Genomic DNA, 18,936 nt, shown 5'->3' on the forward strand with positions numbered 1-18,936 from the left:
TGTTTGTTCTAAAGTTCAGAGTGTCAGGACTTGTGCTAACACATAAACAAACGTGTATCCAGTCTCAACCATGATTCTTGTTCTCCTGTCTTTTGTTTGGCTGAAAATTGAGCCACATGAGAAATTCAGTTCAAGACCTAAAGGATTTGCTAAAGAGCCCAAGGATCATAGTCCAGGGCAGTCGTTCTCAACCTTCCTCATGTCGTGGTGACCCCCAACCATAAAATTGTTTTTGTTGCTACTTCGTAACTGTAATTTTGCTACTATTATGAATCATAATGTAAATATCTGATATGCAGGATGTATTTTCATTGTTACAAATTGAACATAATTAAAGCATAGTGATAAACCACAAAAATAATATGTAATTATATTTTGTGAAATATTTATTTCTAATGACAAATAAATGAAATTTTGTCTTGAAGCATGGTGTAGCATGGGGAACAGTCTTCACTCCAGGTACTGGTAGGTGGGTGTACCTGCATGTGGGCAGATCCACCTGGAGAAGGATAGAAGAGAAGTGGTGTCAGTTCTTAAGACCATTGGAAATACGTGTTTTCCGATGATCTTAGCGACCCCTGTGAAAGGGTTGTTGAACCCCCAAAGGGGTCGCAACTCACATGTTGAGAACCGCTGGTCTAGGGAGTTCCAGTCGGTTTAGTCCGTAAGTTTGGCCTTTGATGATTTTGAGTTTTGCTCAGCAGTTTTCTCCCACTTTATCTGAGACTTTCTTCACAGAGCAGTTGGTAAGGGTGGCTGTGTACCATCTGTTTCTTCTGGTCTCAGAATACAGCAGTAGGCTGCTATTGGTGTGGGCCCTTAGTTCATTGGGCTCATTATTTCCTTGCATCTTTGCCTTTTCCACTCCTCTTTCCTCTGGAGAAGGAAATACCAATAGGTAAGCCATTCATGAGCTTCTAAGGTCCCGGGACTTACTATCTTAGTTTCCTTTGGATCCCTGGAATTGCTAAGTGTGGTATACATGGGTTTTGTCCTAAATTATTAATTGGATGCCTTGGTAGGCATATGTAATTTGGATAAAGATATTCTTTTGTTGTTTTTAATGTAGGTGCACATTAAAGATCCCAAACCATGACTGACTCCAAGTACTTCACAACGAATAAAAAAGGTAAGTATGGTTTTGCTGTGTCTATTTTCATAAAAAATAAAATTAAGTAGTACAAAAAGAACATGGACCCTCCTGATCAAAACATTGAGATTATTTGGTAGTCGTAGGAGAAGACTATCCCCAAATGAAATCTCTCAGATCTCTTCAAACGTGCATTTCATGGACAGGCTTAGGAGGGATCTGATACATACAAGGAACTCACACAGGGAGCTCTCTTTGCTGAAACCACGAGAGAGAGAGAGAGAGAGAGAGAGAGAGAGAGAGAGAGAGAGAGACGAGGCTTGAACGTCTTTAAAAAATGCTGGTGCTCCTTTTGTCTTTGTGTATTTTTTTTTTTGCATTCTAATTGTCAAATAATTTCAATCTTAAAAGAAATTTGCAAAATTCTCCAAATATTAGTATTTTGCCACAATTATCATGTTATACTCTTTAATATATGTGTGTATTTTTTCTCTGACAATTGAATAGTAAGGTGCCCGAAAGGTGCCTGCGTATATATCTTTTAAAAACAAGGGAATTCTCTTACATAACCACAATGCTTTTAGCATATTCAGGAACTTAAATATTGACACATCATTATCACCAACTCTACAGACCGTATTCAAAGGTTCAGTCATGGCCATTATACAGACTTAACCCTCGGTCAGGGATCTCATTCATTTGTTGTCTGGTTCCTGAGTTTAGTTTCATGTGGACCAGTTCCTCGGTGCCCTTTGTGATCATGTTGTATTCTGAAGGCCCGATTTTATGGAGTGTCCTCAGTTCGGTTTGGTTACTCATTTTCAGCTCTCAGCTTCTTCCCATTCTGAAGAGTGTATTCTTTTTTTCTGTTAACACGTTAGCTGCTCAAATGAACAAGAGATTGTCTACATTTATATTAAGGGATGTAATTAAACCTCACCTACCTCTGTAAACCTTTTCTTGTAAGGTTGCTGTGGTAATTTTTTTTTTGTACATTCAGAGATTTATTAAGATTTGAGACTTACAGATTGAATCGCTGCTGCGTAAAAAATGACATTTAAAAACATGTTAAGACTGTGTTCCTTTTGCTTCCTGCAACGCCCACTAGAACTGTTACCAGAACATAACTCTTGAAGCTTATACGGCTAGGATAATTTTGGTTACATCCATTTTAATTCTGCTACTCTTGCTGCTACTCATAATTCACTTTCTGACGACGTCTTGGTGTTGGTCTTTTCTTTTTCCCAGAAATTAATGATGTGACCCAAAGACCTGAATGAAGATTGGCAACCTAGGGGTTAGTCTAGTTAATGATGGGACCCAGAGACCTGAATGAGGATTGGCAACCTAGGGGTTAGTCTAGAGGGCCTAGTTTTTCTGGCTGTGCTTTAAAAAAAAATCATTTTATTGGGGGCTCGTACAACTCATCACTATCCATCCATACATCCATTGAGTCAGCACATTTGTACATTTCTTGCCATCACATTCTCAAAACATTTTCTTTGTACTTGAGCTCTTAGTATCAGCTCCTCATTTTTCCCCTCCCTCCCCGCTCCCCCCTCTCCTTTAAAATCTTTTCAAACCCATTTGCTTCTCTGAGGGAGAAAAGTGAGCCTCTGTGCACTCAGGGGGATGTACAGTCCTAGTTAGGACTGCTGAGTCAGGATGGAATCCATGGCAGTGGGTTGGTTTAGAATGGTGACTTAAAAGAGGCTTGTTGGGGCAGTGAGTGAAACATTTGGGGGTTGCTGCTAACTGCAAGGTCAGGCATTTGAACCCATAATGTGCTCTGCAGGAGAAAGATGAGGCTGTTAATTCCCCTAAATTTACAGTCTGGGAAATCCTAAGGGGCAGTTTACGCTGTGCTGTAGAATTTCTATCAGCTGGGTAGAGTCTGTGGTGGTAGGTAGTGGCTAATGGTGTTCTGTGTGTTTTCATATGCTCAGTGATCACTTGAACTGTCCGTGTAGGTCCTGTTTCCATTTTTTGATTAGGCCGTTTGTATTTTTATTACATTATAGAAGTTTTATATATGTTTTAGGTAACCGATAGGTGGTACAGAAAAGTTCTCTCCCAATCTGTGAATTATCTTTTTACTTTCTTGAGTAAACTTCTGTTTTTTTGACTTCAGCTCCAGCTTCCTGAAGATGGGTCATCCTGGAGCTCTGCACCTTAGAATAGATTAGCCGTACGCACCTCACAGGTCAGGGCCTGAGCAGTCATTCAAGATTGTACTTCCAGGAGGACTGCTTGGCACCACCCTTAAGCTTCACAGACATTATTCTTGTTAGATTCATTGACTAGGGTGGGACCTGAAAGCCTATTAACTTCATAAAATATTGATTAGACCAGTGGTTCTTACATTTGACTGTGTATTAGAATCTTTTGGAGCTTTCAAAATATGAACTGAAGAGTTCTCGTAGATACTTTGATTTATTTGGTCTAGAGCAGATCCTTACAATTGTGAGTTTTACATACTTCGCGGTTAGGAGTAGTGTGGCCCAGGTTGAAAATCTCTGGGTTTGAGAGTCAACAGTTAAGCCCAGTTCTGTCATTAACTTATTCTGTGATCTTCTTTATCTGTAAAGATAGGTATGTGTGAATAAAATACTCTGGAAACTCTTCTTGTTTTAAAATGCTTTGTCTTCTGCTTACATTTATTTCCTTCTCAGCATCTTAGACTTTTGGTGGATATCAGCTCTGAAATATAGTTCACTCCCCAGTGAAGTTGGCTAAGATTTGCTTTTTCTCACTCTTAACGTTTCTGAAGGCCTGGATTGTACCTTCCTTGGCCATAACTTAAGATGGGGTTAAAGGTCATTGGTGTTGTCTTTATCAGTGGGTCCGGCAACATTGTAAGGCTTAGAATCTTACCAATATGACTGCCTAGTCTGGTCTGAACTGTTTAAAAATGCCCCAGCTCTCACGAGTTATTTGGTCCTGCGATCACACATAGTTATTCTGTTTTTTTTAGGAGAAATCTTTGAGTTAAAGGCTGAGCTCAACAATGAAAAAAAAGAGAAGAGGAAGGAGGCTGTGAAGAAAGTGATTGCCGCAATGACCGTGGGAAAGGATGTTAGGTAAGAGTCACCACATCTGTTTGTGGTCGCTTAGACCCCACCCCATCTGATGGCCTCTCCTGCTTTTCCAGGAAAACAATTTTGATTATAGACTCTGTAAGAATGAGTTTGTTCCACTAGAAACATCATTAAGAGGCATGGTTGCTTTTATGTTAATACTCTTTTTTTATAAGAATGAGAAGAGTCTGATTTTGTTTCATACAGACCTAGCGTCAAACCTCCTGAGAGCTGGCACAGTTACAGTTTGTTGGCTGAGTAGTTTTAGAAACGATAACAATCTGCTGAGAGCTAGAAGCTCACGTATTCCTCAGTTAGCGCATGCCAGTGCCCTCTACGCTGCCACTCTACATTCAGAGGCTGGCTTCAAGAAGAAGATCAATGCGAGCACAATCCATTTGGTCTTGTTTTGTTTCTGTCATTTAGCAAATCGTTTTGGAAATAAGGATTGTCTTTGTGTCCCAGGTATTTCATATGGTCCATGAGGTCAAAACAATCTAACACTAGGTGAGATGTGATGTGCCTGCTTCACTGTGTTGACATTTGCACCTGCGTAAGCAAAAGCACTCTGGGCTAAACAGTAATTTTTCAGAGTGAAAGTGGTCCCGAGATCACAGTTGAGCGCTCCTCCCTAAGAGAAGTTGGATCCCAGGTGGACACGGTGGCAGGATTGGAGTGTGATAGCCTAGGCACCAGGTGCCAGTGGTCTGAGGTAGGTTTTGTTACCGTTTTTTGTGTGTTAGCACATAGGCATGTGTGGTTCTAAGTTAATATTTTCTGGCTGTCTCTCTCAGAAGGCAGTAAACTTTTCTGTTTTACCAGGTGGTAAATTAATGTAGGTTAGTTGGCTAGAAGGGAATATCGGTGAAAAGAAAGCAAACAATAATTATGTATAATTTTTAGTATACTAAAATAAACATATATCCCAAAATTGCCTTTTTAGTTATTTTTAAGGTGTAAAATTCAGTGATATGAATTACATTAACTATATGTTGAGGGTTTTCTCTTCTATTCCTAGTACTCAGAGTAGTTTTTATCATGAAAGGACGTTGGATTTTTGTCAAAATACCTTTCTACATCATTTGAAGTGATCATGGGCATCTTTGTCAAAGTACCTTTTGTGTAGATCGCCTTTTTCTATTAATGTGTTGTATTACATTAATTCTCTTATGTGAAACCACCCTGACATTCTTGGTATAAATTCCATTTGGTGTATAATCTCTTTAATGTGCTGTTTGATTCAGTTTTCTAATAGTTGCTTGAGTGGAGGAAAGATAACATTTGTTTAATTGGAGCCCAAAGTTTGTATTATCTATTACCAAATAAATTATAAATGTTATCTGAAGAATCATTTTTAGCTCATGGCTTTAAAAAAAATAGGTGTCGTTGCCTACCCATGATCTAGTTGGTCACCAAAAAACTATTTGTTTTTCCAAGGGACAGCCGAGATCGAGGGCACCGGTACAAGTAAGCACGTCGCTCTCCTAGGCTGTTGGGTCTCAAGTTTATTTTTGTATCTTACAGAAAAGTTAAAAACTCCTATTGTATGTTTGGTAAATCCCACTGGTAAATCTGCTAACTGACAGTAGTTTATTATGTGCCTGGCACTATACCGCATGCAAAGGGAGAGTCGCTATTTCAGCCTTTGTGGCAATGCATTGTCTAATAGAAGAGACTCAAAACTGAAAAATTAGGAAGTAATGAGTTATATAATCACATGCTAAAAAATATGTTCAGGGCAATAGAGTTCTTAAAAAGAAAGTCTTGTATACATAACTTTTAATATGATTAAACCATTGAATTGCATTATACATAAGTCTTGTCAGCAAAACTTACAAAAATAAAAAGTCTTATAAATTGGAATTGTGAAAAACCCTCCTTGAAAGAGGTGGGATTTAAACTGTGCCTAGACGATAAAGCTTAGAGAAATAGCATAAATAGCAGCTATTTGTAGATCATCATAGTTCATTCTCCCTGGCAAGTGACCTAGTTTAATGCTTTCTATTTCAAATGTAATTTGAAACACATTTGTAATGGAAGATTTCTTAATAGCCATATTCAAAGATTAAAAGGAATCTGATGAAGGTTATATTGATATTTTTTTATTTAAAAGATTATATACAAATTATTATCATTTCAATATGTAATCAGTATAAAACATTGAAGTGCCATTACTTTTCCTATGAAATCTTCAAAATGCACTGTGTTTTACATTGCTATCACATCTCAGTTCACACTAGCCACATTGCTCAGTAGCCACGAGTAACTAGTAACTGTCTTATCAACAGCACAGGTGTGTAACATTGTAGATGACACTAACAGTGTCTGCTTCTAGGACAGTGGTTCTCAACCTTCCTCATGCTGTGACGCTTTCATACAGTTCCTCATGTGGTGGTGACCCCAACCATAACATTATTTTCATTGCTACTTCACAACTGTAATTCTGCTACTGTTATGAATCATAATGTAAATATCTGATATACAGGATGTATTTTCATTGTTACAATTGAAGCATGGTGATGAATCACAGAAACTATGTAATTATATATTGTGAAATATTTATTTCTAATGACAAATAAATGACATTGTGTCTTGAAGTGTGGTGTAGCATGGGTCACAGTCTTCACGCCAGGTACTCGTATGTGGGTGTATCTGCATGTGGGCGAACCATCTGGAGACAGATAGAGGAGCGGTGTCGTGGTTCCTAAGACCAAGGGAAATAGGGTTTTGCAACCCACAGGTTGAGAACCACTGCTCTAGGACTTTGTTCAGTCTTATGCAGGTTGTCCGAATTAAATAATTTGACATCCTAAAAATACTGTTGATGAAATGTTTTACATTTACTTAGTGGTTTTACAGTTGTTGTTTTGTACATGAGCTCTTTGCCTGGGAAATGGAAAGAAAATTCCTGTTAGGAGCTTGGTAGACAAGCTCTTCCATGAGTGTTTACTAACTAGCTGTATGTACATGAAACTATTCTAGGTACAGTACCACCCAAACGAAACTCGTTGCCTTAGTGGAACTAACTGCTCCTTGGGGTTGACAGGATTAGATCTCTATGGGAGAAGACTGCCTCTTCTTTCTCCCTTGGATTGGCTGGTTGGTTTGAATGGCCAGTTTCCCAACAGCCCAATGCTACCTGACTGCACCAGGAAGTGCTAGATAGTGCAAGTTAAGCAGAGAGTTTGCCTTCCAAGACAGAGTCATTGGCTCATTGGAGAGGCAGTGGATCTCTATCTTGTGGTCTCTCTTCCTTTTTATAAGTCATTTCCATTTCGAGACTCTGTTTTTACATAAACAGAAGCTATCCCATGTCACCAGTTATCTCAGTAATTCTTTTTTTCAGTAGTACATTAATATTTATTTCTCTTCTGTACTAGTATTTAAATTTTCTAATGTACTTTAATAAAACCTTAGAGATAAGGTTAATTGCTGAATTCCCATAACATGATTATTAGCCTATATTTTTTAAATGCAGCCTACTTTTAAAAATTCAGTAAGCCGTAACATTCTTACTCTAAACTTCTGGTGCTACTTTGTGAATGGAACCATACGTTTGTTTCTTTCCTGTGGCTTTTTAGAAGAATGGTACGAGTAATCAAGAAATGACTATAACTTAAAGATGTAAGCTTCTTTTAGATTTAATGATACTCAAATTCTCATTTTTCTGAATGTGTAAATGTAAAACAACTCTGAAACCCCACTAGCAGGAGCCTGGGTCATGTAGTGGTTGTACAATTGGGTTGTGATCCACATGGCCACCAGTCACCAGTGAGAAAGCACCGAGGTTCATAGAAGCCCAGAGGGGGTCATCGTGAGTCAGCATCGGCTCCATGGCAGCGAGTGAGGCAAGTGAGACGAGATGAAAACTTCGTGGAGAAATGAGTGTTCTGGTCTAGAGTAGAAAAGTGCAAAATGCTCTTGGACGAAGCATCTTGCTGTACCAGAAAGTAAGGAAGCTGTTGAAAATGTAGCTAACTGTGAACCAGCTTCCACTGGTCAAAGATGTAGAACTCTGAATATTAAGTGCTTTGAACTGCGATGATAAGAGGCTTACATTTTTTAAATGTAGCGTCGTTGTGATTTTTTAAAAGTTCCTAAGAATGTAATCTAAAATAGATGAAATGTATGGTTGCAACGATTTGTTTAAAAATGAATCCTGAAAAAAAAAAAGAATCCTGAGCAGCTGGGTGGGATGGGGATGGGGATGGAGAGACAGTGTGTTGGGGATATGGATGAAAGCAGATTGGGCAGGTATCCATATGACAGCCAAGTGATAGGGCTCATACTTTTCTCTCTCTGTCTCCTCAAAATAAAAGATTTTTTAAAATCTATTTTTGGAGGCCTTTTGGGGACAAGTATTACAATTTCTTTAGTAAATTATTTCATATTAATTGCCACTGTGGGGATATTTGTCCTTGCATCAAAATCACTTTGTAAAATAAGGCCACTGCTTTATGTTCTGTCAAATGGCTTGGCATCAGCCTCTGTTCACTTGGCTGTATTTTCAGCTCTCTCTTTCCAGATGTAGTGAACTGTATGCAGACTGACAACTTGGAACTAAAGAAGCTCGTGTATCTCTACTTGATGAACTATGCCAAGAGTCAGCCAGACATGGCCATCATGGCTGTCAACAGCTTTGTGAAGGTGACTCCCCGAGAACTCAGCAACGCTGCCTCTTACCTCAGATCACTCTTCCAGATGTTTTCTGGTTAGGCTAGGCCTGGAGGGAAGGGTCGTGGCAGTGACTTAAGTGCGTCCGTAGTTGAAGTGCTCTGTAGGCCACTGTGTCACCCAGGGACGCTCAGACCATCTGGAGAGCCTTCTGCCATGGGGAGCTTGGGGCGTCCTTGCCAGAGGGTAGGAGAAAGGCAGATGAAACTTCACTGTGAGCCTATCACTGTGGTATCAGTAACTTAGGACTGTACCATTTAATGCCGTGAATAAAGATGTCGGCTCTTTTACTTGTTTTCTTGTCTCTTTTTCCTTGTTTTCCCTTTTAGAAGTTTCTTGAAATTTCCCTTTAAGGATAATAATAAAGCTGATCTGTAGTCTTACAAGAAGTATTTTTCTCCATTTATTTTATCTCTATAGAAATTAGGCTGAAGGGTCAAAAATAATGATCGCTGTAGGAGATACTAGGATTTTGTTAAATTGAATAGATTTTACAACATTTGATTAAATTTTTTTAGCATGGAAAATTTTAAACATACCTAACTAGAAAGAATAGTGAAATAAGTTGCTAAATTTTCATTTCGCAGTTTCAGCATTTACTGACATACAGCAACTCTTACTTAATTACACTCCCCATACATATTTTCTTAATCTCACTTCTACTGGATAATCTTTTTTAAAAGCATCTTAAGCATTTTATTTCATCATCTGCAAATTTGTCAAAGTAAGATCTTTTTTTAAAACATTACAGTGCAATTTTACATCTTAAATTTTGACATAATTCCTTAATATTATTAAATGGCCAGTGATATTTTGTTTCTATTATGAGATTTAAGGAGCACATTGGGTTTATTAGTTGTTCCCATTAATAGTGTCTTCACTACTTGTGTTCCTGGCTTGGAACTTGGTCTGCAAAAAATAAAATAAAATTCTATCAGTTTGTTTTGAAAAAAATAACCAAAATGCTGTCATCTCAGGGAAGTTTTGTTCTTTTCCCGCCATTAGCTACACTGTACAGAATCAGACAGAGCGTGACACTTCATCTCATGGTTCATAGGTGGGCTATCATTTAGGAAAGCATTTACTTTGTGCCGTTTGGAACCACAGTTCCGCGTGGCTTTCTAGTGCTCAGTAGATGGAGTTGTAGGCCAGGTGAACGGTGAGTGCCACGGACAGGGGGTTCTGAGGCCCTCTCCGCTGCATTAGCTCCAGGAATGAAGGTCCCGCTCAAACCAGCTCCTGCGTTCCTTTGCTTGCTTAGCTGTAGGTCCCAGAAATCCAGCTCTGTTTTCTACCTGTTTCTTAATGGATCCACTGTGGACTGACTGTAGTCTTGCCAGTGCCTCATTTTTATGGCACCTGAATACCAGCCCAAAGACTTTTGGGGGGCAGATTTGTTCTTAGAGTAGAATGAGAGATTTGGGGTTTCCATATGAAATATAACTAGAAGGTATTAGGTAACTTCTAAATGATGAAATGTTCTTTTGTGCGCACATGGAGTGCACACCTATAACTTGTGATGGTTGTTTTCTGTAGGACTGTGAAGATCCCAATCCGTTGATTCGGGCCTTGGCAGTCAGAACCATGGGCTGCATCCGGGTGGACAAGATCACAGAATATCTCTGTGAGCCCCTCCGCAAGTGCTTAAAGGATGAAGACCCCTATGTGCGGAAGACGGCCGCCGTGTGTGTGGCCAAGCTCCATGACATCAACGCCCAAATGGTGGAAGATCAGGGGTTCCTGGACTCTCTGCGAGATCTCATAGCAGATTCAAACCCAATGGTAAGCCTCTTCTGCTTTTCTAAAGAGAGCACCGTGTAATATGAGTCCCTTTAAAAGGCATTCTTCAAACAACCTTATCTTTGAGACATTGCTCAGGAAGTAGCTGTGGACACATAATTCTGTGTGTCCTATGGATTATAGTTTGTTACCCTAGGTCTTTCTGAGGTGAGAACCAAGCATTGAAGCATAAGGGTTTCAAAGCAAACCTTTATATTGTACCTACCCTACAGACACAAACTAGCACTTTCATAGTTGCTGTCGGGGGTCTTCCCTTACGTTTCTTTGGTTATTGTGTTTTAAAAGATTATTACTTCACATACATGTTAGCGGTATTTTCTGGTGGTATAGAACTGGGAACTGAACCAGAGTCATCTTTATTGCCCAATTATTATAAGGCATTTTTGTACAAGCGAATTCTAGGACAAGATTCCTTCTAGCCTTAAATTCTGAATGCTTGGCAGCCAGACATACACCTTAGTGGGTTTTTTTTTGATCTTTTAATAGGCCTCTCAAACTTTGCATATAATGCAAAGGAGGGAGTAGGTCCCGTGTGGTACTATGATTCTGCTGGAACTAGTTCATTTGAATTGAGGTATTGGTCAGTAAGAATCATTACCCAGAGGATGGAGGAACATAGTTACTTTCTTGAGTTTGAAGTGCTCCCTTTTTGCCTAATGCAGTGTTTACTTGGAGGTGACTAACAGTTGGAGTTCATCAGTTGGTAACCTCTTGGGTTTTTTTTGGAGGGGGGGGGGTGCTTTTTCAAATGGACAGTTGGAATTTGCCTGGAACCAAACGCTATCCCTTTCAAATCATCAGCTCAGATCTGTGCCTTGACATCTCTTACTGGTGTATCATACTCCTTGGGTAGCCTTGGCTCACCTTTTTTATTATTACTGTTCTTCAAGTTTTGTATTTAAGGTCAAAAGATGAAGTAAGGCACGTTTTTAAAAAGTACTTGCAAGATATGACAAAATAACAATTTATAAACTATCAAGGGCTCATGAGGGAGGGGGAGCAGGGAGGGAGGAGAAAAATGAGGACCTAATGCCGGGGGCTTAAGTGGAGAGGAAATGTTTTGAGAATGATGAGGGCAATGAATGTACAAATGCGCTTTACACAATTGATGTGTGTATGGATTGTGATAAGAGTTGTATGAGCCCCTAATAAAATGATTTTTAAAAAAATGAGGATCTGATGCCAGGGGTTAAGTGGAAAGGAAATGTTTTGAGAATGATGAGGGCAATGAATGTACAAATGCGCTTTACACAATTGATGTGTGTATGGATTGTGATAAGAGTTGTATGAGCCACTAATAAAATGATTAAAACAACAACAACAAAAAATAAAAAGTACTTGTGCCCCAAATAAAATGAAAAAAAGTTTGTTGAATAAATGCCGAATCAGGATCTTTTGACCCAACCAACTTTTTGATTCCCCCCGCCCAAAAAACCCCTGCAAGTGCTTGTGGTACTGACTAACGTAGGAGATGTCTTAGCCGTCTCCTGGCATGGAGGTACGTTTCTGTGCACATGCACACACGTTTATGCCATGACTCCGACACTGACCCTGCAGAGGTGGAAGATGTAGCCTGCCTTTCTGCTCCCCGGCACCACTGCTGCTGCACTTTGGAGCTGTCCATTGTGGACTAAGTGGTTCATGAGGCAGTACCGTCATTTTATAAGCTCTCCAGCTGGTGCAAATTGTGCTGCTCTCATTGCTTTGGGGCTACTCTTGTACCTTGAGTAATTGTCTTTGAACTGCTGCCGTCCCTAAGAGTCAATGAGGAGTTTCAATGTTCGGGTTCCTAACACTGATGGGATGAGCAGGATTTTGTATCCTGTGGAAACTTACTCAAAATTTAGTGGGGCTAAAATAGTGGCAACTCCCATTTACATAAAAAAGACACCTTTAATGTAAATGTTTCAAAGCAGAATTGATAAAACTAGAAGATCAGGGGCTAACTGTGGACTAAGCTGTGAGGGTATTGTTCTTTGTGTTTTTTTACCCTAATAGCATTGAAAGATCTTTATCCAGAAACACTCCAGCTGAGAGCATAGATTCAGAAAAGAGCTTAATTTATCTGATTTATTCAAAGTTTTCATGTTGTAAAGAAGGGCTGGATCTCATCTAGTCCATGGTACCCAATAGTATGTGTCTGCTCTTTATTTATACTTTATTCCAGGCATTTAAAAAACTTTATAGTTGTAAAAATGTATATAGTAAAACATGGGAATTTGAAAATATTAGAATAAGTGAATAAAATGAACCCCTTTATAGTCACCAGATCTAACAGGTATGCCAGTCATAATTTACCTATCTTTTCCCCCTCGTTCCCATTTATAAGGATTTCAAACAGAATAGAAACCAATTGTACCTTGGATGGCAGCTTACAAACAAACTTTACGGCCGCAGGCAGTATGCACCAAACGAGACAAGAATAGAGCTGTAGCTGAGGCACAGAGGTACCAAGAATGTCTCCATTGTGTTTTGACCTGAGCACCTGCAGGATGGAGTTGCATTTCCTGATAATGAGGAAGACGTCCAGAGAACAGGTGTTCATTTTTGGCCATGTCTCTTTGAGATGCTCTTGGGTTAGCTTCATGTGCCTTGGCCTCTCTTATTCTATCTCAGATGCTTTTCCCATTTGTTTAGTCTCTTGTACATTTCAGGAGAGACTGATTAAAGATACACCCACCACTAATCTTGTCTCATGAACAGTAACAAAGAGCCATTCCCACATGAGATTATAACCAAAGGCAAAGAGTTTGAGATTTTTAACACATCATTTTGCGGTGTATGATTCAATATATAACGTGTCAGCAGCATGTAGATGGGAATTAAAGCCATAGATCTAGATGAGATCACCTGGAGAATGAAAGTAGATGGACAGTAAAGAACTCAGGACCCCTCCCAAGTTTAGAGGGACAGCAAAGCAGATAGGGAAGGAGTGGCCATTGAGATAAGAGGAAAATCCAGGAGAACATATGGTATCGATGGCATGAACTATTGGGTCAAATCCTGCTGATAGGGAAAGAATGAATCTTAAATATTAGGAAAGAACGAGCATGGGAATGTTACATAAATCCACAGTCTCATGATGGAATAGGAGGTTTGATAGCTCAGACATCTCAGTGGAAAATTTAAATTTAATAGTCTTCTGTGCCAGGCACTGTGGTAGATGTTTTTACTTAAAATATTTAAATTCTTAGATCTGCCCGGAAAAAACAGAGAGAGAAAGAGGAAACCAAATCCACTGCTTTTGAGTTGATTCTGACTCAAGCAATGACCCTTTACAGGGCTTCTGAGACGATAAATCTTTCCAGGAGCAGACAGCCTCTTCTTTATCCCACAGCGCAGCAGGTGGGTGTGACCATCAAGCTCAACTCCTAATCATAGTGCCACCAGTGAAGTAGAGGTTATTTCAACAAGTGAACCCAAAGTTATGAACTCAAAGATTCCACTAACTCGCTGACATCTGGTAGGGACCCTGTAAGACAGAGAACTGCCCCTGGGGGGTCGAGGCTGTAAGTCTCCATCGGAGCAGAAAGCCTCCTCTTTCTCCCCTGGAGCAACTGCTAGTTTCAAATTGCTGACCGTCTGGTTAGCAGCCCCGCATAGAACCCACTCTGACACCAGGTTGCCTTAAAGTAGTCATATTTCTAAGATTCTGACCTAGTTTTGAATCATACACTTTACAAGGAGCCTTCAAAAACTTTATGGGAAATGTCATTATCTTTCAATTCCATTTTCCCACAAACTTACTAAAGCTGCCTCATGTCGTTTCATATATATAATAGTGTGTGTGTGTGTGTGTGTGTGTGTGCACGCACATGTGCACATACGTATATCCATATACAGCCATACTTAGATTTGTCATCTTCTTAAAATGGTTAAAATTTTGAACTTAAGTCCATTAATTATCCAAAATCTTTCATTATGAAAATCTTCAGTCCTCTTTCATGATGGTTAAAAAACAAACAAAACCCCTGTTGCTGTGGAATCGATCTTAACACAAAGTCGTCCTATATGCAGAATAAAATGTCCCATAGGATTTCCAAGACGTTAAGTCTTAATCGGAGCAGACTGCGCCCTTCTCCTCCCATAGGTGACTGGCGGGTTCTAACCGCCAACCTTTTGTTTTGCAGCCAAGTATCCAAGAACCCCAGCATCACCAGCTCCTTATTTTACTGCTCATACAGAATATTTTTGTTCCATTTTCTATTGAATCCTGCTCCACACGGTGGCAGCATTGTACCACCAATATTAAAATCTCTTGCAAAAGAAGTAGGATTGTGAGGAATTCTGCCTTAGTTTCTGGTAGCTCACAGCAGAAGGGTCTTCTAGTGTAACAGCAGCAGATGAGGTTCAGAATGACTTGGAAATATATTGAGAATACCACATTGACAAGATTCAGCTATTGGGGTTAAGTTGACTTCTAGTCTGGTTGTTGGGCAGCGTGCCTTATAGTAGGCAATTGCACTTTATTATTACATTTTAATTTTTGGTTGTTTTTGGAGGATAAAGCATTTATTTCCTATAGTTAATGATATATTATTCAATTAAAGCTGACTTTCCATGAAAAGATGGACTTTGAAGTAAAAAATTCTTGCTACTAATTCCTAATTGTATGTTTTTGCTCAAGGTGCTTTACCACTCTGGGTCTGTAAAATAAGAGTTAATGTCTTAGAATTGTTATAAGTACTTATTGAGCTATTGCATGAAAAGGGTCTATCAAAGCACCCGGCTTATGGAAGCTCAGGAGATGATGGCTATTGCTAGTCTATTTAGTTATTTATGTATTTTGCTAGTCTGTTCTTATCTGTGGTGATGCCATATATGTCAGGGTAAAACTGCACTCCCTAGGGTTTTCCATAACAGTTTTCAAAAGTAGATCACCAGGCCTAGCTTCAGGGGCTCCTCTGGGTAGATTTGAACTTCCAACCCTTTGACTAGCAGTCGAGCTCATTAACTATTAGTCCCACCCAGGGATTTCTAAGTAGCTGCTTCATGAACGGTAGCTGTTACTGAGGAACAGAATATGCATCTCCCAGTTGTAGTTCTTATTTAAGCATTAGGAAGTATAGTTGTGTTACATTGCACTGTGCTGTCAGTCTGAGATAGCGAATGTTGAAAGACTTGTCGGTCTGGATCACTCTAAGTTCTTCCAGGAGGCTTTTTGTCGGAATATGTTTAATGTCCTTGTGAGCTAAAGGGTCTATTAAAGATCTAGACGCATAGCAGAACTTAACGACATCACTTAATTTAGTACTCTTTAAATTGTGTGATTTGTTACTCATAAACATCTAAATAAGGGCAGATGCAAAGTTGAAATATTCTACATAAGTGAAATTAGAAATGTATGCCAAATGTGGAGTAATGGAGATGGTAGAGTTTTAGGCTTGCGTGAGTTGCCAGAATGCGATTAAAGTAATGTAGAAATTAATATGTGTATTCTGTGTGTGAGTTCCTGAGGGAGTAATGTCATAATTGATACTCTCCTAAGTCCCAACTGCGAGTCCATTCTGACAAATAGCAGCGCAGGAAAACTGCTCCTCAGTGTTTCGGGAGCTGTAAATCTCTGCAGAAGGAGAGAGCCGGTGGATTCAAACGCTCATCTTGTGGTGGGCAGCCCATCCAGTCGTCTACTACACCCCCAAAGCGGTCTGTGAGCCCACAAGTGGAGCGCTAAAACCACCACCCGAGAGACGCAGCGGAGGTTCTGAAGGGCCACAGTGTGGAATACGCAGACGTGTTGGAGGCTGCTTTGATCTGCTTGATTTTAGAAGACGCAAACACGTTCTGTTTTCCTTTACTAATGTACTTTGTGGAAATAATTTTCCTGTGTATTCTCATCTCGTTTCCTTTTGAAAAATCATGGTCATTGGTTGTATTCCATCACATTACCAGGTTAGGCTTTTTAAACAGAAACTCATTTGGGGAGAGTCATTTTAGATCTGCAGAGAGGCTGAAAGTACAGTACAGGGAGCGCCCACATGGTCTCTGCTTAGCTTCATCTAAGGTTAGCATCTTACATAACCAGGCGTCACTGGTTAGGACTAAGAAATTAAGGTTGATATGTTACTATTAATTAACTACAGAGTCACAAGGTTTTTGTTACCAGCCTTTTCCTATTGTAGCGTTCAATCCCAGATAACAAAGTGTCGTTAGTCACTTCTTTTACAAAGCACTGCCCCATCTGTAGAAACGTAGCCTGTGACCTGTGACGTGGCCTTTTTCTTCTAGTCTCTGTAGCATGGGAGCCAGACAGATGTGGGTTTATAACCTGGTTTTGCCATTTCTGAGGTACGGGGCCGCCTGAGCTTCAGGACTCTGGGCTGCACTATGGTGACTACACACTGCTTGTCACAGGATTGCCGAGAGTAGCAAAGGAGGGGGGTTTGTCAGAGCCGAATAACAAACAGTTATATTTTATGATGATTGGGGTGCTGGATATCAATGATTATAGAAGGATTCATCGTTCAATAGCAAATTTTATTTTAAAGTATTTATTTTAAAGTATTGAAATTTTTTTGTATAGATTGTTTAAGGACAACCATTGTTTCTTTTTTCTTTTCAAACATTGTTTCTTAGGCTACCTCTGAGGTCACCTCACCCACAGATGATATTGTTACAGTATTATTTACCAAGTCATTGCAGAATTAGTTTTAAAAGGTAATTGTTTAAGGATACACCTTTTAAGCTACTCTCATCCACAGTTGCCCAGAACTGGATCTGTCAAACATGGTAATTCAGGAGTGCGTCAGTGTCCTCTGAAAGTGGTGGCAAGACCCTGATTGGGCAGGAGAGCATTTGGCTCTCCAGAGAGCCATCGTCAGTGGTGTCAGGTTCAGTGTCTGGTTTTGTTCCTGGGACAGCATATCTTAGTGGCCTTTTAGGGTCTTATCAGCCAAGTAGCTTCTTAGCATCTTTTGCCTGTTTGTTAATGACAGGTACTGTATTTGTAGGGTTTGGCTTTGAGAATATTTGCATTTTACGAGGTCCTATCTGCCATTTTAAATAATGACTTTTATTGAGTCTTATTTGTAAACCTCGCTATCATGTATTCAAGCATTCTTTCCACAGTGATATGTGTGGACTCAAGTAGTTTAGTTCTGTTCTAGAAGGGAAAAATGGGGGGAAATTACTGAACATTATAGATTATAATATGGTAGGGATATAATATCAATTGGCATTATGGACAGTGTTTTTAATTGAAACATGAGCTGTAGGTTTTCCTTCCTTAAGGGAAGAAACAACAAAATTTAACTGGTATGGCATAGTCATTTTCTCCTTGAGGAGATAGTGCTAACTACTGAACTGTGCAGAGAACAGTGACTGTAAAGTGAGAAGAAAATTCCAATTGTGATGAGTTTTAAGAGGATAAACAAATAAACCACCTCTATTTTATCATACTTGCTTTCTTAATTCATTCTACTGCATTTTTATCTTATTCACATATTCAGGGCACCAGCCAAAATGATAGCATATTGAGCAAAAAACCTGAAGCATAAACCTGTTTGGAGGGTATGGCCTTGAAGGTCATTGCTAGACATGAGAGTCATCTTCTAAGTAGTAATTCAGTTAGTAGAAGTCACTCACTGTATTGAAATTACTCTCTCTCTTGGGTTCCATGGCAGTAACAATGAGTGAAATTCCACTACAGGATGTAAATGGAAGGACAAGGAGAGATGTGAGGAACTGGTCATACAGGTAGTTCTGTCGGTGATATTTCACCCCCAGCGGATATCTAGATTTCCTTTTAGAATCTTTTTTTTTCTTTTCCAAACAGGAACATTATTTTATTCTGACCACACTCCCTGCTCCAGCTCATTCCTCTCTAAAAAATGAGGTCAATTTTATGTCTTCAGAATTGATGCATATAAAATAGAGGTAGCTTGTAAATCAGATTTTATAGCTGGGTAGTAAATCTTTCCCCTTTAAGTGCTGTCAGGATATGAGCTTTAGAATATATGAGGCAGAAGAATACATTTTTCTCTCTCATAAATCTACCTATCACCTTTGTCTGGAAGTAATACTTAATGATATTATCCTCCCCCATTCTGATTTTTCTTTCCCTTTCCCCAGTTGAAGTTCACAGCTCTTGTAGTTTATATAAATGCTGGCGCCCAAGCATGCACATGCTAGATCCGGCATGGATTTTTTATTTTAATTTAAGTCATTTTATTGGGGGCTTGTACAGCTCTTACCACAGTCCATACATACATCTGTTGTAGATCAAGCATATTTGTACATTTGTTTCCCTCATTTTCAACATTTGCTTTCTACTTGAGCCCTTGGTATCAGCTCCTC

The 18,936-nt window shown here is 39.4% G+C and overlaps 1 protein-coding gene across 2 annotated transcripts in view; it reads left to right on the forward strand.

Annotated features, from left to right (window-relative positions):
* Positions 1 to 877: 877 nt before the first annotated feature.
* AP2B1 (adaptor related protein complex 2 subunit beta 1) overlaps positions 878 to 18,936 on the forward strand; it is a 129,939-nt gene continuing 111,880 nt past the window's right edge. For both annotated transcript variants that reach the window (XM_004706968.3, XM_004706970.2), the window contains exons 1-5: positions 878 to 898; positions 1,070 to 1,129; positions 4,065 to 4,170; positions 8,679 to 8,814; positions 10,378 to 10,623. In XM_004706968.3, the coding sequence (XP_004707025.1) occupies positions 1,093 to 1,129; positions 4,065 to 4,170; positions 8,679 to 8,814; positions 10,378 to 10,623 (525 nt within the window). In that variant the 5' untranslated portion in view covers positions 878 to 898; positions 1,070 to 1,092. The remainder of the gene's footprint in view (positions 899 to 1,069; positions 1,130 to 4,064; positions 4,171 to 8,678; positions 8,815 to 10,377; positions 10,624 to 18,936) is intronic.

This window comes from Echinops telfairi, unplaced genomic scaffold (genome assembly GCF_000313985.2).
Source record: "Echinops telfairi isolate 266 unplaced genomic scaffold, ASM31398v2 ScPeMD7_7458;HRSCAF=8496, whole genome shotgun sequence".
Classification (NCBI taxonomy): Eukaryota; Metazoa; Chordata; class Mammalia; order Afrosoricida; family Tenrecidae; genus Echinops; species Echinops telfairi.